Below are 21,504 nucleotides of genomic sequence, written 5' to 3'. Positions count from 1 at the left end.
TGCTGCAGGAACTCATGCTGTAGTATCACAGGGTTTATAATGTATGTATTAGCAACAACATAACACAATTGTTAGATTCAAATAACATCAGGCCATTTCATGATGACCACAAAACAATCAGCAGACAATCATCACCACCTGATGTCATTTTGTTTCAGCTTCCTTTGCTATTGGAAATGTGTTTCACAAACACACTGTCACAGCAGACAGAAAAGACAAATGTATAATAAGAGTGAAGAGCCCAACTAATGGAAACACTAATCACTGCTATGGTGACTTCAACTTAAACACATTAGAGTTAACCCCTGTTAATTCTCAATAACAACTTTTGTAGATGTCTAACATAAATAAAGTCAATCTGGTTAGTAATAAGGGAAGACGGTAATGCTGTTTGTGGAGTTGTTTAATCAGATCTTGAGAGATTTAATGTCTTTTATCTTCAGTTGATTTCATCTAAGGCTGTGGCTGAAGTCAGTTGTAGTTCTTGTGTTTCTGCTCGTCTCTTTTTCTGTTCTCTTCTTTCCTTCAGTGATTCTGCTTGTTATCATCAGGTGTCTTCAATAATGGTCAATCATCATTAATCGGAACTGCTAAGTGCTAACATGAGCTCCTGAAACTCCGCCCCCCTTTTGAGAGCAGCAGCTCATTTGCATTTAAAGGGACACTCAGAAACAGAGTGTTTTTTTGCTCACCCTCAAAAAGTGACAAATTGAACATGCTATAAAATTATCTGTTGTGTATTTTGATTTAAAGTTCACATTCACACTCTGGGGACATCAGAGACTTTAGATATACTGCTCAAAATGAATACAGTATTGTGACAAGTCAGCAGATCAAGTTGATACTTAATTTCCACTAAAGAAATAAAATTTCTGGGAAAAAACGAATGTATGTGCTGCTGTTAGAAGGTGCAGAAAAATACATATCTGAAAACCTGACCAATCACTGCTTTGATTATCACATTTATGAAAGCGATATGTGGCAAAACCTGTCCATTGGCATTCTTATCATCTCAGTAGCACGACTGACATGAACTATAGTAGTACACCAAACTGTTTGATTTCAAAAGTATTTTTGAACCAGTCACCTATAAATGTCATGTGATTTATCACTGAGAGCAACTGATGTCACCACAACCCATTCATTATTTCCTGATTTGTGATGTCAAAGTCAGCAGTCCGTCTAATTGTTATTTTTATTGTTGCTTTGCCAGTGTTGTATGTAGAACTCTAAAACACGCCATTGAAGCACGTATGCTTTTCTCATTCACAGATTCTTGATTATGAATTATGGACAGTTCCCTCCTCCATTTAATGGACCGGCAATGGTCCAGACCCACATTCCCCCCCAGATGCCAGCACCGCAGGTTTATCAAAACCAACAAAGTCAGCAGACTCTTACTCTTATATTCAGTTCAGAGACTATTTGTCATTGGTAAAAACAGTACTTTAATAATGATCTTTTTTCCAGTTCAAACGACCACTGTATACAATCAACCAGTCCCACAGATGATCCAGACTTCTGGCATGGGTAAGAGTTGATGTTTACCGTGTAGTTTACAGAGGTGTAAAGTCCAGGAGTCAGAAAGTTATCATCAGGTGTCTTCAATAATGGTCAATCATCACTCAATTAATCACTTCATTATCTCATTAACTTTAACACTGCTTCAGTTGGTGGAATGAAAAATATGGCAGGACTTTTACTTTCTGACCCCTGGACTTTACACCTCTGCATTTTCTAAACATTGAGAAGGGAAAAAGTAATTACATAGTTCTGGCAAGAAACTGTGATGACGCAGGCTGATTGCATTTAATTAATTTGGTAGTGATCACATAATTATCTACACAGCACAGCTGGTTGGTTGGTTTCTGTTGCGTTCAAACATTCAAATATTTCAGATGACAATCACAAAGGCAACAGTCAAACACTGACCACCATAATGGTGACCAAACATTTTCAATAAAACATCAACATCTAAACCTGTTAATTCTCAAAAAGATCTTCTGCTGAGATCTTGAGAGATGTAATGTCTTCTTTTATCTTCAGTTGATTTCAGGCTGTGTGACTTTAAGTCAGTTGTAGTTGTGTTTCATTTTCTGAGAGTGCAAATATCGACTCAATCCCATTACCATTGATTTTTTGTTGAAATTTCAACAATTTTTCAACATTAATTGCGGGTGCAAAAGTAATATAGATTCAATGAGGTTAACGTTGACACATTAACATTGATTTTATCATCGTTTGCTATCTGGGATAAGCATTGCGCTTTATGGCCGTCCACCATATTTAGTGACGGTATTACACAATGACACATTATTTTTTAAGAGCAATATTAATTAGCAATGCTAAATGTGTGAGGTTGATTCAGATGCTTGTGTGTCTGACTCTGAGTTAGGCCTGGGCGATAAAACGGTATGGATATTTATCGACAGTACACCTTATTCGATAACGATAGAAAAAATGTTCGATACAACTCTCAATATAGTTTCACTTAAATGCATTAAAATGTAAACAGACATGAAGTTCGGTTGCATGAAGAACTCTAAAGCTCGCTCCGTCCCTGGATCACAAACAGACGCATTACAAGTGACAAGCAAACAAGTTGCTGTGGAGTTCAGTTGCACAATCGCAATGAGATCAGAACACACAAACACATGAAAACGAGTGCTGTACCTGCCGGTGACGAGGAGATTGTGAATAAAAAAGGACTTATAAGCTTGTGAGTCAGTTTCATGGTTTTCTTACATCTTTCAGTTGATCTACGTCAAGGTTTGTCTTGAAAGAGCAGTTGTCATGTAGGTATTGTAATAACCCGGCATTCAACACCAGCAGCCGGTTGCATTATGGGTATTTGTTTGTTTTGAGTTGATTTCTGCATTATTTAAGCAAGATGGTTGGGTTTTTGCTTTAGCAAAGTAATGTATGTTTATGTTCAAGTTAGTTTGGGTGGGTTTGGTTAAAGGTGCACTAGAACCAGTTTTTACAAGATGTAATAGTCTAAGGTGTCCCCTGAATGTGTCTGTGAAGTTTCAGCTCAAAATACCCCATAGATTTTTTTTAAATTAATTTTTTTAACTGCCTATTTTGGGGCATCATTAACTATGCACTGATTCAGCGTGCGGCCCCTTTAAATCGCGTGCTCCCCGCCCCCTGAGCTCTCGACTATAATACAGTGCATTTACAAAGTTCACACAGCTAATATAACCCTCAAATGGATCTTCACAAGATGTTCGTCATGCATACTGCATGTATGCATCGGATCATGTGAGTATGGTATTTATTTGGATGTTTACATTTGATTCTGAATGAGTTTGATGGTGCTCCGTGGCTAAAGCTAACATTACACACTGTTGGAGAGATTTATAAAGACTGAAGTTGTGTTTATGAATAATACAGACTGCAAGTGTTTAAAAAATGAAAATAGCAACGGCTCTTGTCTCCGTGAATACAGTAAGAAATGATGGTAACTTTAACCACATTTAACAGTACATTAGCAACATGCTAACGAAACATTTAGAAAGACAATTTAAAAATATCACTAAAAATATCATGATATCATGGATCATCTGCCATTTTTCGCTGTTGTCCTTACTTGCTTACCTAGTCTGATGATTCAGCTGTGCACAGATCCAGACGTTAATACTGGCTGCCCTTGTGTAATGCATTGAACATGAGCTGGCATATGCAAATATTGGGGGCGTACATATTAATGATGACTGTTACGTAACAGTTGGTGTTATGTTGAGATTCGCCTGTTCTTCAGAGGTCTTTTAAACAAATGAGATTTATATAAGAAGGAGGAAACAATGTAGTTTGAGACTCACTGTATGTCATTTCCATGTACTGAACTCTTGTTATTCAACTATGCCAAGGTAAATTCAATTTTTGATTCTAGGGCACCTTTAATTTACCACATGGTTATATAAAAAGTGTGGCTCTCACCGTCATGGAGAGAGATGTGTACAGGAGGGACTTGATAATCTGGCCTTGGCTGTGTAGTTTTTATTCTGTGTTCTGAATAAAAGGGAAAAAAGACAGTATTATTTCTTGCTGTTTTGTTCTGTCTGTAGAGATACTCATGATTGAATAGTGTATAAGACAAGAGCGCTCATATTAGTAATTAGTGTTGTACAAATATACTAGATTAGTGATCAGTTCAGATCATTACCCCCATGCTCTACTAAAGAACAGTCAGTTATCACAGTATTAACAGCTGCACAAACAGTGTTTTCAACCACACAGTTCTGTTTGTTTTCTCTTTCAGCTCCAATGGTTTACACCCAACAGCCCACTGCTCCTGCATTTGACCAGGGTGAGCAGAAAAGGTTTATATTCATGAGACTAAAGGCCCCAATATACTTCATACAAAGTTCTTTTTGTTCTTTGTTTAGGGGTCAAACAAAGCTCGAAATAGGTGAGCAATTATATACTGTAATCAACATCTGACGCCGTCCACACCGCTGAGAGTGACGGTTAGATGAATATGTAAATATGTGCTGTGCATTTCTTGACAAAATAAAATTTTTTATAGAAAACATTATATTAGCATTTTTATAGAAAGCATAAGAAAAGCGTCCGATAACAACATTTGTATGTTAGCACGAGCTCTGCAAATTAGCACTGTAGTCACGTTTATTTCAGAGGTGTAAAGTCCAGGGGTCAGAAAGTAAAAGTCCTGCCATATTTTTATTCCACCCACTGAAGCAGTGTTAAAGTTAATGGGATGTTTTAAGTGATTAATTGAATTATGATTGACCATTATTGAAAACACCTGATGATAACAAGCAAAATCACAATTTAAGTCACCATCACGGAGATCAGGGTTTGCTTTGGTTGGGCTCTTGACCCTTGACTTATTAATATTAGGTTTTTATTTGGCTGATTCTAACTGTCATCAATTATCACTCAATTAATCACTTAATTATCTCATTAGCTTTAACCCTGCTTCAGTGGGTGGAATAAAAATATGGCAGGACTTTTACTTTCTGATCCCTGGACTTCCTACCTCTGGTTTATTTATATAGCTCTTTATTCAATAGATTGCTTAAAAGCTATCAGCTTTACAGTATCAAGCTTAAAAAAACAGTGTCAGTGCCTCATTTCATCAGAAGCACAACTTCATTTTGCACTATAAAGTGGCTATCCAGTGTGTTCATGATTTCACCTGCGGAGATCTTACCTCAACGAATTCAACACGCGAAATGAGCCAGAGAAAAGTTCCACGCAAATGAAGGCGGAGCCTCAGCGCACTTCTCCAATTACGCTATCGTCAAGGACCAATGGTAGATGTTTTGCAGCTGGAGCGAACTTTTCCTGAAAGTTAGCTTTGGCAAGCCGTTTCGAACTTCCAAAAAGAACACAAAACAAACTTCGATTTGGCCTTGTTTTGTTCAAAATGACGTCACATCAGTTCGTTATTCATTTTCGTTTGAAGTATATCGGGGCCTTAATACAATCAAGCACTACTGAAGGTTTCAGCATGCACATGATGCACCTGTATAGAATACTGGAGATTTATGATCATATTTTATGTATTTTCATCAAAATTACCTCTTTTTCTGCATATGTATCCCCAGAAATAGTTATTGCACCACGTCTGACTGAACTTCCTGGGCAGATAAAATGTCCTAACTGCAAGAAGCAGATCGTCACAGAGATGAACTTCATCAATGGGACGTTGGTGTGGGTCATCTGTGGAAGTCTTGGCATTTTACTGTAAGGAACCGCATTCACCAATTCCTACATACACAGGGGAAAAAATGGTTTAAAATTGTACCTTTAGGTGTACAACAAGTTGTTGCTGAGGCAGTACCTTTAAAGGGACATTTTGTACCTTTTTTACTCCAAAAAGGTATTAATATTCGAGGTAAAGTCCAGGTTCAGAAAGTAAAAGTCCTCCTCAGTATTTTGTTCCAGTCACCTGGATTTGCTAATTAGCACAGCTTTTCAACCAGGAGGAACACAGCAAAAACTCCAGTGTTAAATTAACTCTCCTGGGAGTAGTGAGACCAGAGTGGATAGTCCAGGAGTCAGAAAGTAAAAGTCCTGCCATATTTTTTATTCCACCCTCTGAAGCAGTGTTAAAGTTAATGAGATAATTATAAGTGTTGGTTAATTGAATGATGATTGGTGCTTGTTGACAGAAGGAGAAAATCACAAATCTCTCTGACAACACTTGTTGTCTTAATTTAATAAACATTCATTGTGTAATAATTTTAACACAGTAAATGTGTCAGGAAGGTGATCTGAAGCAGAATCACCAAAGAAAATCACAATTTTAAGTCACCATCATAGAGAACAGGGTTTGCTTTAGTTGAGCTCTTGACCCTTGACTTATTAATATTAGATTTTGTTTGGGCTGTTGTATTTTTAATTATAACAGTCAGACAAGCAAAGAGTAAAGATGATCAGGTGGTGTTGGATGTTTTCTCATAATCATTGTTTGACCTGAATTACTGAACTCATTTAGAGCCCAATCTCTGTGCTAGATTATTGATTACAGCAGCACTGTGATTCTACAGCAGAAAATCAGCTTCTTCAATATAATCTGAAGGATTTCACAAAAGCTGTTCTGATTTAAAAAAAAAAAACAAAAAACTTTTTTTTTAGTTGCACACAGACATCAAGAATCAGCATATGAATCTCAACAGTGGTGAGAATAATAAAGCATGTTGCAGTGCATTCTGGGAGCCACCAATCAAAATTCATCAATAGCTGATGGCTGATCTGTGATGGTGATTTAAAATTGTGATTTTCTCCTTTGGTGATTCTGCTTGTTAACAGCAGGTGCTCATCATTAATGTTCAAAAGTCACACAATTAATGAATTATCTTGATTGAATTGTCTTGTTTTGGCTGGTCTTCACCACAAAGTTGTGTAAATGTGTTAATTTTAAAACTACACATAATATGTGTAAAACAACTGAATCCTTCCAACACATATTTATGCAATACTGACACAAAATGTGTAAACTAGAGTGTCACACATAATATGTGTAATTTTTCTACACATTTGTTCTTAGAGTGTATGGAAAGTTTTATACATGAGGCCCCTGGACTTTACACCTTTACAATATTAGTACCTTTCTGGAGTAAAAAAGGTACAAAATTGTTTCTTTAAAGGTACTGCCCCAGCAACAAGCTGTTGTACCCTTAAAGGTACAATTTTAAACCCTTATTTTTCTGAGAGAGGAATCACAAATATTTTTATTTTAATTTTGCACTTAGCGTCATTTTTTGTGGATATTTAGTTGCTGATTGAATTGATGAACCACTAACCATGTAACCATGTAATATCACGAGAAAAGAAAACTAATTTTTCAACACACTAATTTTTTCTGTTGTTTTCTCTCCAGGATCTGGCCGTTTTGTTTGATTCCATTATGTGTGAATTCCTGCAAGGACGTAGAGCATTCCTGTCCAAGCTGCAAAACCCTCATCCATGTGTACAGACGCATGTAGCTTGTCTGAAATCTGATTGACCAGAAGAAAAACTTTACTTCTCTTTCCTTCTTTATGCAGATAGATAGATGATAGAAAGACAGACAGACAGACAGACAGATAGATAGATAGATAGATAGATAGATAGATAGATAGATAGATAGATAGATAGATAGATAGATAGATAGATAGATAGATAGATAGATAGATAGATAGATAGATAGATAGATAGAATCACACTTTTCTTATTATAAAATGATATTAAAAATAATTAACTCTGCAGGATAGTGTAATTAAGCAAAATATATACTTATACTTGTTGCCATTTATGCACAACATGTATGTTTATTTTTGTTTGTTTTTTATTTGATTAAAATGTTCTTAATTGAAAGGTCAGCAAAACTTTTTTTCCCCAAAACCCCTAAAATAAACAAGATTTTAGCACTTTGGTATACTTTGCGCTTTTTAAAGTGCTTTAAATAAATGATTGATTGATTGATTGATTGATTGATTGATTTGTTGTATCAGATTATGTTTATCTGATAATATAGCATGGTTTTTCAGATAACTGTACAATCAACAGTAAATTACTGTTTGTAAATTACATTGTTGCCAGTATATAATTGTATAATCGTCAAACGAAACAATAAAACATCTGAAGCTCTGTTAATTCTCAGTAAGAGCTTCTGTAGATGTCTGACAGAAATAAAGTTAATCTGGTTAGTAAAAAGTGAAGCTGGTAATATTATTTTTGTTGTTTAATCCTCCTCTGCTGAGATGTTGAGTGATTTAATGTCTTTTATCTTCAGTTGATTTCATCTAAGGCTGTGGCTGAAGTCAGTTGTAGTTCTTGTGTTTCTGCTCGTCTTTTTTCTTTTCTTGTTGTTTCTTTTCCTTTAGTGATTCTGCTTGTTAACAGCAGATATTTATCACCAATTCTCAATCATCACTTAATTAATCACTTAATTATCTCATTAACTTCAACACTACTTCAGTGTTAACACTGTGGACTCATATGTGTTCATTAAACACTGGGGATTTTGTTGTAGGGTTTAAAGGGTTAAAGGTAAGATGAAAAACATGTATAGTGAAACACTTTTCTACAGTAATAAACTGTAAATTAATTTTAAAGCAACAAACCGAAAAACAGTAATTTACTGGCAACTCTGTTGAACAAATAAACAAACAACTATTTGGTTTAGTTGGGTCAGTATATTAAATGGGGTATACCTTATTTAATAATTTAATATTAATTGCATTTGAATTAAAAATAAAAATGACCCCAAAAATTCACACTGCTCCAAACAGGTGAAAACTGACCCAACTAAACCAAATTGTTTTCACACGAGAATGAACCTCATGGTTCTCGAACATCAAGCAAACATGCTTGAGCTTCTGTTTACCAGAACTGAGGAGTGTTGATGAATATGTGAATAAAAACATAAATTCAGTCTGTTCATCATATAAAGCAACTGAGTCTCTTCAGAAAATTTGGACTAAACCGCTCAATTCATATGGATTAGCTATCGATTTCTTTATGTACTTTTTTAAGTGTCAAAGCGGTAGTTGCGTAGCTGTTTATGGAGGGACAGAAAGCTCTGAGATTTTATCAAAAATATCTTAATTTGTGTTCTGAAGATGAAAGGAGGTCTTATGGGTGCACTGTAAAAAAGAAAAAGTTAGTTCAACTCAAATTTTCAAGGCAACCGACTGCACAGAATTTTTGAGTTGAAGATATCAACTTATTTTTTTAAGTTTTGAAGAACTACAATTATTAAGTTGCGTCAGCTAAGTTTTTCAAGTTCTGACAACTAAGTTTTTTAAATTCAAGTTACTGGAACTTTCAAGTCTGTAAAAGCTTACTATTTTGAGTTCAGATTACCATCCCTGTAATAACTTACTATTTTGAGTTTAAATTTTGATTGGTGGCTCCCATCATGCACTGCAACATGAAGCACTTTTTTTGATTGTCACCATTGTTGAGAGTCATATGCTGATTCTTGATGTCTGTGTGTTTAAAAAAAAAAAAACCTTCAGATTATAGAAGCTCTGCTGGATCTCAAGTGGTAACCGATTTACTATAAGAAATAATATAACATATCACCAGTTAATGCTGGACGTCACCAATGAATCTGTCCATTTCACAATGAGAAAACACAACCATTATGACTGAGCTTCCCAAAGCATTGTAAACCTAAATTGATGAACTTTGGCTCACAGCACTTTTGGGAAACACAGCTCAGATCATAGTTTCTCTGGCCATAACAAATGTGCTCTACAAACACAAAGTGGAGCAGCCAGAAATAAATTAATGTTAATAAATAGAGTCAAGAGCCCAGCTAAAGGAAATGCTTTTCACCATCATGGTGACTTCAAACTAAACTTTCATTAAAACATTAACATCTAAACATCTGTTAATTCTCAGTAAGAACTTTTGTTGATGTATGACAGAAATCAAATCAAACTGGTTAATAATAAGTGTAATAATGTTTAATGGCTGGAAGTCAGTTGTAGTTGTTGTGTCTCTCTCTTTTTCTCTTGTTGTTTCTTCAGTGATTCTGCTTATTATCATCAGGTGTCTCCACTAATTGTCAATCATCACTCAATCATCAATCAATTATCTCATTAACTTTAACACTGCTTCAGTGTTACTTTTTAACACCCGGCAAGATGGACTCATATGTTCACTTTGGGTGTTCATTTAACACTGGGGATTTTGCTTTGTGGGTCAACTACAACTTCAAAATAAAATCAACTCAATTTATAAAGTAAGATGAACTTTTCCTTAGAAACGTCTGAAAGTGAGTTCAAGTGGCTTACAACAGATAGTTCAAGTTCCAACTAGCAATTTTATTGTCAGTGAATGCAAAAATCTTAGTAAGGTGAACAATTTTGAGTTGTCGTTTTTACAGTGTGTGGAACAACATGAGGGTGAGTAAATAATGACTGAAATTTCATTTTTGGGTGAACTAACCCTTTAAGTTGAATACAGCCTTGCAATGCACTTGCAAAGATGATCGTGTGAGGATAGATGACAATTCAAAAACAAAAATCAGACACTAGGACGCCATCTAGTGGCTAATAAATGAAACAGTAACAAAAGAAAACAAAGTCCATTTCGGGCCTATCTATTTTATTTAAATATTCAGTTCTGGACCAAAGATAACTTTAAAGAAAGATTGTGTGACTACTATTCATAAATTGGTGTCCATTTGGAGGATACAGCCTTGCAATGCAGGCAGAGAAAAGATGATCATGGGAATATAAGTAAAATTGAAAACCTTTTTTTTTTTTTTTTTATACCATTAGATTATCTTTACATTATCCTTATTTATCACAAATAACTGGCATGAGTGTGTTTGTACATAAGTGCAGAAGAGCTCGCTGATTCAACAGTGTTCATTCAGCGCCTCAGGGCTTCGTCATCTTACTGTGATTCTGCATCACTCCATTTTCCACTGTGCAGGAGAATGACGGCACTACAGCTTGACTTGGCCTGACATGAGAGTTTCGTTTGAGTTAAATATACATATGTATGTGTGTGTATTTATATACATAATTATTATACACAGAACACAGGTGTGGATGGAGGGAGGGAAGTGTTTGTTCAGCTCTGTGTTTTTCTGAATGTCTGAATGTGTTTCTTCATCTGTTTGCCTGCATTGTTTTGACCAATGCTGTATAGCTGTTTTGCAGTGTGTTCAGTATCAAACTCAAAAATTATTCTAAAGAAAAAAGTATGCACTGTTATAATGAAACAAAGCCACATATTTGTACCAGACATGTGAAATTAATATGCAAAAAAAGAAATACTCTGAACCCTAAGTAGATTTACACAAACTGAGAAAGTTAAAAAGCATTAGGTTGTCTCCCGCTCTCCCCTAAACCATCCAGATACCTTTGGGATACTAATTTCAACACACTACGTTTTGGGACACACTAATTCTAATTTCGATTACTATTTAGAATTAATAATATGTGAATTGGAATAAAGCACAAGTAGAATGAGTAGAATGTCACACGTTGTCATCTCGTAATTATGGTAATTATGACATGGTTTGATTGAACGCAGCATTTGTGTCAAAATTTCAAATTTGAACATTCTAAAAGTGAGAAGGTTTTAACAATTGCAAAGGCAACACTTACTAACATGCATTAAACTGCAACAATCTAATGGACAAATGGCAATTAATAGAAAGTGTGCTATGGTGACCACTATAGGCCACTTTTGACATTGACATTTACCTGATCTGTTAAGTTAAGTTCAGCCTTCTTAATATTGAAGAAAGGTCAGAATTTGTACATCAGGTTTTAATATTACTATTATATTTATCTCTGGATTTCATATTAAAACCTGTATTCAAATATCAAAAGTGGCTGTGGAAGCACATAATCCAAAGTAGAGAATATGATCTTTTTCAATCTAAAACACCTTGACACATACCTGTGTGTTTCTGCAGTCGACAGAGAGCTGTGGAAATTCTGAGGCTCTTCCCTATAAAGACACTTGGACAGATAGAGAGACTATCAGAATAGGCACTGATATGGCAGAAATAAGGGGTGGAGCTAAAAGCTGATGCACAATCAGAAGTTCTGCATGATTTATAAACTGCATGTTTATTTCCTGATTAAAGATCAGAGCGAAAATGTTGACAAAACACCTGCATATACCCTTACGGAACAAAAATATATTTAAATATATTTTATTTAAATATATATTAAAATATAATGTAATTGTTACAGATCCCTTGTCTCCAGAACTCCATTTCCCATCATCCTCCTATTCTCCACACCTGCACTCACTTCCCTCGTCATCTCCCCATCATCACCGATCATCTTCACCTGGAGATGGACTTCCTCGTTTTCACTCCCTATATATATGGACTCACTCCCTTCACTCCTTGTCTCTTCTTAATGTTGTTTTATGTGTGTATATGATTCAGCGCTGTGTTTCTTCATTAAAATACCCATCATTGTGGATTTCCGTTGACGCTTCATCTCTATTGCATACGACACGTAACAGTAATATATTACATAATACATTTCCATATGGGAAACTAGAGCTTATATTTTTCAATATACTGCAATATATGCATTGACCATGTATGGCTATTTAATGATACATATAACCCAGACAGCAACATAGTGTGGCCTAGATCCGGTACATGTGGGTACATGTGTCCAAAATGCAGACACTATGTTGCTGTCAGGGAAAAATATTTAGAAATGAAATTACATGTAATAAAAATACAATTACATGTAATATTAACAAAGTTGAATCATTTACTGTGCATATATATATTGCACGTACATGTTCCCATATAAATGTGAATATATGTTCACACATATACACACATTCACAGAAGGAGTTTTCATTTCTAGTTCTAGTTCCCAGCATGCTTTGCTTCTGACTGTTAAAGGAGAGTAAATGTCAAAATTAAGTGTTATTTCATGTGTTTTGCTCAATATCAATATAGGGGGAGATCTGTTAGTGCTTAATGTTGTGTTATTTTGGAATTTAAAAGGTTTTCTGGTACGTTTTTGGGGTTACCATTGTGCTGAAGAGTAGAGCCTGTGGTTAGGGTGATGATTGGCTGAATACCATTAAGAGTGTAATTTATTTAATAAATGATGGCTCTGTGCTCTTCAGTGCAGTGATACTCTTTTTGGAATACAAGTTAAGCTATTTTTGATGAAATCTGAGAGGTTTATTATTCTCCATTGAAAGCAATGAAATTACATTCAAGGTCCAGAAATGTAGTAAATAAAATAGTCAACGCGACTACAGTGGTTCAACCTTAATCTTATGAAGCGACAAGAATATTTTTTGCGTGCAAAAACAAAACAAAAAATAACTATTTTATTCAACAAATTTGTCTCTCCCCTGACATTCTGCTACGTTATTTACGTTGCAGCGCTTCCAGGTTTTGCGTTATATATTTCTCTATATGTGTGTGTTTATATTGCATGAGTAAATATATCTGCAATATATTACACAGGCAGTACCATCTGATCACATATACATCTATATATTATAAAGTGTGTTACTGAATATAAAATTACATACATTATGATATATTAGTAAATACATTGCCACATATTATTCAATATATGAAAAGTGGCAAATGCTTATGTATTATTCAATATATTATTCTGTGTATTTTTTAATATATTGACCATTCATATAGGGAAATATATTTCTTTGCATAAGTTTCCAGTACCAGCACCTCCTCTAGAGTCCCATCACAACCATGCTTACATCAGTCAACTTATCCAGTTTTGCTTTTTCGATTGGTTTGAGTGCCATCAAGCAAAAAAAAGGTGACCTATATTTTAAGTCACCAACTAGTCTATTTTACGTGCTGAAAAATGATCTTTTACAGTTTTATTGCTAACACTTATGTCATAAAAATCTTGTAACTGACCATGCTTGAGTATATTCACACACAGACTTCAACATTCAGCATGCAAAACACAACAATGGTAGCTATATTAAGGCAAGTGTAAATCTAAAATAAATGATCAAGAACAGTTCTTTTTTAGTTACTAGAACTCTTGTGTAAGGGTACTATACTAAACATTTGTCAGCACAACATACTATTCCTATTTCACTTTACTTATTATTTTTAAAGGCAATCAGTTTGCATGCTTTTTTAAAGTACATTTACATTTTTATTTATTCATTTTGCAGATGCTTTTATCTAAAGTCTAAAGTTCACAATCCTCTTTTTAGTGTGTTTATGTTAAGCATTTAAAAGAATATAAAGGTAAACAGTCTGAGACTGATATAAACATGGGTAGGATGGAGATGGGACACTGGAGGGGGTGTTAATACTGGTTAGTACTGGAAATGCAGGTGTTTTGTGAACAAAATAAACATGCAGTTTATTTGGCATGATATCTTGTGGAACTTCTGACTGCGTTAGCATCAGCTTTCAACTCCACCCCTTATTTCTGCCGTATCAGTGCCTATTCTGATAGCTCTCTATCTGTCCAAGTGTCTTTATAGAGAAGAGCATCAGAATTTCCACAGCTCTCTGTCGACTGCAGAAACACACAGGTATGTGTTATATAAGTTTTGGTGTTTTAAATTGAAAAAGATATTCTTTACTTTGGATTATGTGCTTCCACAGCAACTCTGTGATGTTTGGATACAGGCACGTGTTGTTATATGAAATCCAGAGATAAATATAATAGTAATATTAAAACCTGATTTTCAAATTCTGATAATTCTATTTAAAGTTCAATATTAAGAAGGATTATTATCAGACCAGGTAAATGTCAATGTAAAAAGTGGTCTAAAGTGGTCACAGTACTTTCTGTTCATGAACCCTACACATTTCCGAGGATCTCAGAAGTGGAAGTCCTCATGGTTGGGTAAATTTCTGTAGTGGTGAACATGAGATGACAGCAAATATAATTTAATATAATTGTATTCCCATTTGCCCCAATAGCAAATAAAAAAAAATCCATAAAATATTTCTACAATTTTCCAAGAGGAAAAAAAAATCAGAAATTGATTATAACAGTCAGAAGAGAGAAAGATGTAAAATTTTCGGCCACTTCCTCAGCCACTGTATTAGAAAAACACTCACAGCATTGTTCATTTGTTTATAAATAATACTGCCAAGATAATATAACACGTTATGGGTCCAATGATGAAGAAGGTTGATGAAGAAGGTTAAAATAATTTTAAACAGAGATAACTTACGTAAACCTCACAGGTAAAACATAACAAAACAGTGTATTTACACACAAGCCACACCAGATGATGAACTGAAGGAACTGAAGAGGAACAGAATGCAGGGGTAATCAGGTGTGATCTAATTAATGAATTACCAACAAATAACGGAGGGAAACTGAGAACAAATGAAAACTAACTAGATAACTATAAGGCAGGCAAAACAGGAACTGAATTACAATGAAAATGAAACTAAAATTGAGCATAGCTGTTACAGTACACCCCCACCCCACCCCCAGGAAGATGTCCATGCGCCGTAACTCGAACTGAGGAAGGAAGAGGCTTCTGTGGAAGATCCCAGGGTGGCAATAATGGAAGAAGGAGTAGGTGACTGACAGAGATGGAGCCATTGAAAGAGGAAACCAGGATGCAGACGGAGAGTTGATAGGACTGAACGACACCAATGGCTTTTGAGACCAAGGTTGAGCCAGGATGCCAGAGGACATAGGTGGAGCCGGTGGGACTGAGAACAAAGGTGGAGCCTGCAGGAGTTGAAGGGATGGAAGCATAGATGAAGGCCCATAAGTACCTGGCGCAGGCAGGGTGACTTCTGACTAAGGCGGAGCTGGAGGTACGAGGGAGCCCGGTGGAGCCTCGAGGATGATGGTCTCTGGTGGAACTGAGAGAGGGAAGAGCCAAGGTGGAGCCGACTGGTCAACGGGTTGAGGTGGGGTGACAGGATCAGCTGCTGGAGGCGGAGCCATGGGATCCACTTGACTGGGCAGAGATGGAGACCACACAACTGAATAGGCTCGTTTGAGATGAGCAAAATATGCACAGAACTGATCACCGGTGATCACCGTAAGATGCATGTTGGTTAGTGTGGTTCACCTTGCTCTGATCTCATGCTGACATATGTCTAAAAACTCTTACGACAGCGAGGCGCAGTTGCTCTCCACCGACTGCGCTGATCAAAAACACGATGGGAAATGACTTGAGAGAACTGTCCATCTTCCCTGCACTTTTTTCACTCCTCCTCTCACTGCAGCCCCCTACTCTCGCCTACATTTCAGGTGAGCCGAGGTGCATCTCAAACACGCCTAATGACATTTGATGAGAAGTCGAGGGTCTAAGGGTTACCAGCAGAGGTGGGGATAACAGACTGGCTGAATCATGAAGAGGAGGCGGGACAGGATGGCTGGGTGGGATCAGGGACAATGACGCAGACACAAAAAACATATACGTCATACGTAATGCAAGCAAACATAGCACATGACTTTCTGTAATGCCCACATAGAAAACACTCTCCCACCTCTGTAATAAACACAGAGATGTTAGTCCTGTCCGAATCGGTACATGAAATCACAGATGTTGAGTGATAAGAATTGTAACTCAAACATCGTTTAGAAAACTAGTCCCATCTGAATAGGGCTTTAGTAAACTGAACTAAAACACGTGTCAAACACGCCCAAAACAGAAACACATACCACCCATAACAGTACTATTCCGAGTTTGCATTTTACTGTTTTTATTCCTTTTCAAGGAATACTGAATCTGTTTTTGTGCCAGTGAGATAAGTAAATGCTCATATTTAATCTAGAACTATACAATAACCATCATGTTTACACTGTGCACACAACGCCTCTGCACTTACTCTCGATTTCTCTAAACATGAGGACAGGTGCCAGGCAATAAATGGGAAAACAAAGAAATGTGTTAAGGTTTCAAAAGTAACTCAGATATTGTGTTGATATTGTAAATTTAAAAGTAATGCATACTTTACTAGTTACTTGAAGTAATATGATTACGTAAATCACATTACTTGTAATGCGTTACCCCAACACTGTTGGTAACTACAGTGCTTCAATAATACAATAATGCTTCAATTTTTTTTGCAGTTTCAGTGTATACAGTGTACACTCTATACAGTCCACCACTCCCACAGGCAACGGTCATGGCAACGGTCCAGTCACCTGGCATAGGTGAGAGCTGATGTTTACTGTGTAGAAGGGAAACTAGAATGTTTCTGCATGCCACAATGAGTATCAAAGCAATTTAAAAGATTCTACAGCGTAAGCAATTCATCCTAAAGACACAGTCTGAGAAATGTCGTGATACATAACGCGGACTTCTGAAGGGGTTTAAAGTGATTTCTTTGGGAATTTTGTTGAAATTAACATGTAAAATGTCCCTGTAACGTGGTTAGTAGACGTGGGAAGAAGGAGGCGGGAACCGGCGAACGTTCAACAAAAGTTTAATTCAAAATAAACAAAGAACAAAACTAAAGTAATGCCGGCAGACCCTCGCGGACGTCTGCCGGCCACACAAACATAATAAAACATAAAATAAAGTCCAGGCCTGGTCCTCTCTCGTCCTTCACTGATGTCGCTCCTCCTTTTATGCCTCCGGAGCTCCTCCGTGAGAGACTCGAGGCCGGCACGCCTCGCAGATGACGCTCATTATCACTCGCGTCACCGGCCTCGCGCCGTTCCCTCACGGCTCTCGCCCGCCCTGCTCGTCACAGTCCCCTATAAAACTATAAAATGAAAAGCAAAAGTTCGAAGGAATTTCACAGCTTTCTGGATCTGTATGTTTTCTCTCTCAGCTCCAACGGTAGTTTACAACCAGCAGCCCGTCATGCCCACCGTCACTCAGACATTCCAGCCAGCGCCTGCCCAGGGTGAGCAGAAAAGCTCTAGATTCACGAGACATATGCGATCAAACACTATAAGGTTTCAGCATGCATATGATGCACCAGTATAGAATACTGGAGATTTATGATCATATTATTTTTATTTATATTACTTATTTTTCTGCATATGTAGTCACAGTAGTTATTCCACCACGTCTGACTGAAGTTCCTGGGCAGATGAAATGTCCTTACTGCCAGCAGCAGATCGTCACAGAGACGACATACATCAATGGAACAATGGTGTGGGTCATCTGTGGAAGTCTTGGCATTTTAGGGTAAAGGAACCACATTCATATAATTCTCACATAAAGACTTTTGACTATTCAAAATCTGCTAAAGTGTAATAATAGAACAGGATCTGCATTTCCATGGGTTTAAATAAAAGATTTTTGTTATAAGAGAAAATAAAAACAACACTCCTTTTCTGGTTAAAAAAAAAAAAGATCCTGATTTTCAAAAATTAATGATTTTGCGATAGCTGAATGTAAAATTTTTGACAAGCCAAACATGTCAGTCTCTAGGCTGTTGGTTGGAATATTAGAACTAAGAACTTTGACACTCATGTGGATGCATCACTTCACTCATTACTTGCTGGCTAAGAAATAAATAATTATTACTTTACGATCCATCTGTTTTTAAATCCACATAATTTGAATATCACATGTTGGATAAAATACAACATGGCACCGCGAATGGCGACTTCGGTAGTGTGCTCCTACAACATTGATGTCTGTCAAAAAATAACATGCACCACGTGCAGTATTTACGAGATGAAAAGGTCCAGGGAGTATGCTTCTCCTAGACAACACGACTGGATATTTTGATTACATTACCACTTTCTGAGAAGAGGGAGAAAATGGTGGCCTGAGTGGCTTTAACATGTTGTCTGTCAGAGATGATATGTGCATAATACATAATTGACTCTCATAAGCATAGATTTGTGAACTTGGCAGGTGACTTTTATAAAATGTAGTTTGATCACTAGCTTTTTAATTGTTTAAAGGACTAAGGCAATTATCAAAGTCTGATAAAATGTTGTTTTATTTTATAATAAAAGATTGTAAATTTTTACATGATTTGTTACATTTAATGATCCCTTAGCAGATTTTGACTCATTTAAATATATTTGTATTTACACATTTTTAATGATGTTGCAATTTAGTACATTTAAAATATATTAACTTTATAATATCAAATAACACAGTTACAATTAACCACAGTTACTATTATAATCAAGTCCTTTATATGTGCTGTATGTTAGTCAACACATCAAGTGTACTTCTTTAAAGCATGACAAAATATTAAAACAATTTTTAAAAGTGCATTTAAGTGTGAAGCAGTGTACTCTCTTTAAGTAAAATGATAGCTCACCAAAAATAAAAATGCTGTCATCATTTACTCACCCTCATGTAGTTCCAAACCTGTATGAATTTCTTTGTTCTGCTGAACACGAGGGAAGATATTTGGAGGAATGTCAGTAGGAAAAATAAATACTATGGTAGTCAATGGGGGGGCAAGATCTGTTTAGTTACTGACATTCTTCCAAATATCTTCTTTTGTGTTCCACAGGACAAAGAAATTCATACAGGTTTGGAACAACGTGAGGGGGACTAAATGATGACAGAATTTTCATTTTTGGGTGAACTATCCCTTTAAATGTTGTTTCATGTCATTAAAATTATATAACTGGCAAAAATCTTTTTTTTTAATATTCTTTTGAGAACTCATTTACCGTCTGCGTGAAAAATAAATTGACCAATCACAGATTGTTTTATTTTCATTTTGCCACTTAGGGTCAGACTAATCTGTCCAAAAGTACCATATCTCAAAGCGAATAGAGTTATTTTGGTGGATATGCAGTTGCTGACTGAATTGATGAACTAGACACTAATTGATGAGGAAAGAAAACACTCTTCTTTTTTTCTGTCCAGGATCTGGCCGTGTTGTTTGATTCCGTTCTGTGTGAATGCCTGCAAGGACGTAGAGCATCGCTGTCCAAGCTGCAAAAGTGTTGTCTATGTGTACAGACGCATGTAACTTGTTCTGAAGTGAAGAAAATCTGAATGACCAAAAGAAAAAACTTTACTGTCAGCATCTTTTGGACATTGTAGTCGGTTACTGATTCCAAGTTACATTACAAAAATCTTAATTTGTAACGTAATCCATTACATTACACATTTAATGTAATATAATCTGATGACTTTTTGATTACTTTTAGATTACTTTTGACCTTACTAATTTATCACATTGACTTGATTAGGATAATCTTGTACCATATTGATATAAAGATACAAAAAGAAAGAAAATTTCTTTGTTATCAACAACATGAAGTGCATTAAGTATTACGTCAAGTCAGGGTTTCTCAGACTGGGGTTTGTGAAGGAATTGCAGAGGGGTTTTGAGTTTAATGAAAAGCTATTAAGTAATTAAATCATAAAAATGTAAGATATGCTTTTTTAGAAAGGAATAAAAAAAAAAGAATTAGGGAGAATCAATGAATTATGAATAATTTACTGTTATTGTGAGAAAAACATGTAATCACAGTACCTGTAGTCTGATTAGGAGTATTTTAAAATGTAATATAATCTTAATTACAAGTACTTAATTTTCGGAATCTGATTACATAATCCAGATTACATTTAATTAGTTACTACCCAGCACTGTGGACTTCCTAATTCAAAGAAAAATAACACAATAACATGGGTTTCTTTTTCCTTCTTTATGCAAATATATATTGATACTGAATATGAAAATTTATAATGAACTCTGCAGGATCATGTAACAAAATATACATCTTACAACTTGTTGTGCCATTTTTGCACAACATGTATGTTTATTTCACTGTTTGTTTATTTGATTAAATTGTTCTCCAAAACCTAATTTCCCCCCAAAATCACTCAAAAAATAATTTGTTGTATCAGATTATATTTATCTGACAATATAGCACTGTATTTCATATCTTACATAATATCACAGACAACACAATGGACTCACATGATTTGCTTCATTTTCAATTGACTGCAACAATGTACAGTAAAGACAATTGCCAGCAGCCATAACACCCTGTAGCCCAAGACTGGTTGCCCACTGAAGCTAAGCAGGGCTGAGCCTGGTTAGTACCTGGATGGGAGACCTCCTGGGAAAACTAGGTTGCATCCAGGTGGATGCTGCACATTGGTGGTGGTTGAGGAGATTCCCCCTCCCGTATGTAAAGCGCTCTGAGTACCCAGAAAAGTGCTATATAAATGTAAGGAATTATTATTATTATTATTATTATTATTATTATTATTATTATTATTATTATTATTAATTAATGTTTATGCCTTTGCATGTTTCTCTACACCTGTGGTTAGGGTTAGGCTGTTAATGGGAGAAAAATATATTAAAAAACCAAAAGGAATATGAAAAATAGCAGTCAAAATGAAGAAACTGAATATTACCTTGCTACTAATGACTGTTTGCTATTCTTTAATAAATAGTAGCCAATTAAAAAACAGTAAATGGATGCCCTCTCTCACGTTACAGTGACGCACTCTCAACATTCTGCTTGATAAAAGCAGCTATCTTCGATAATGCTCAATCATCACTTAATTAATCAGTTAATTGTCTCATTAACTGATTCAGTGTTACATTTAACAACCTGTAGTGTGCACACTGAAGAGTGTTCATTTAATCTGGGCTAACCCATGTGG

The 21,504-nt window shown here is 35.8% G+C and overlaps 4 protein-coding genes across 6 annotated transcripts in view; all 4 read left to right on the top strand.

Annotated features, from left to right (window-relative positions):
* The window catches only part of LOC125271747 (NACHT, LRR and PYD domains-containing protein 12-like), a 1,137,836-nt gene that overhangs the window by 966,791 nt on the left and 149,541 nt on the right, over positions 1 to 21,504 (top strand). The gene's annotated exons all lie outside the window — the stretch shown is intronic.
* The window catches only part of LOC125271781 (lipopolysaccharide-induced tumor necrosis factor-alpha factor homolog), a 49,413-nt gene that overhangs the window by 3,172 nt on the left and 24,737 nt on the right, over positions 1 to 21,504 (top strand). The gene's annotated exons all lie outside the window — the stretch shown is intronic.
* On the top strand, positions 871 to 8,174 carry LOC125271787 (lipopolysaccharide-induced tumor necrosis factor-alpha factor homolog). The gene is made up of 5 exons (XM_048196044.1): positions 871 to 1,385; positions 1,471 to 1,530; positions 4,265 to 4,312; positions 5,577 to 5,715; positions 7,355 to 8,174. The coding sequence occupies exons 1-5, from the start codon at positions 1,283 to 1,285 to the stop codon at positions 7,458 to 7,460; spliced, it is 456 nt and encodes a 151-aa protein (XP_048052001.1). The 5' UTR covers positions 871 to 1,282; the 3' UTR covers positions 7,461 to 8,174.
* LOC125271791 (LITAF domain-containing protein-like) lies at positions 14,372 to 20,883 on the top strand. The gene is made up of 5 exons (XM_048196051.1): positions 14,372 to 14,499; positions 17,019 to 17,102; positions 17,726 to 17,800; positions 17,946 to 18,087; positions 19,744 to 20,883. The coding sequence occupies exons 2-5, from the start codon at positions 17,075 to 17,077 to the stop codon at positions 19,847 to 19,849; spliced, it is 351 nt and encodes a 116-aa protein (XP_048052008.1). The 5' UTR covers positions 14,372 to 14,499; positions 17,019 to 17,074; the 3' UTR covers positions 19,850 to 20,883.

The sequence above is a fragment of the Megalobrama amblycephala genome, linkage group LG7, assembly GCF_018812025.1.
Source record: "Megalobrama amblycephala isolate DHTTF-2021 linkage group LG7, ASM1881202v1, whole genome shotgun sequence".
NCBI lineage: Eukaryota > Metazoa > Chordata > Actinopteri > Cypriniformes > Xenocyprididae > Megalobrama > Megalobrama amblycephala.
Note: the sequence above shows the minus strand (reverse complement) of the source record. Positions and strands in the feature narration are given on the sequence as shown.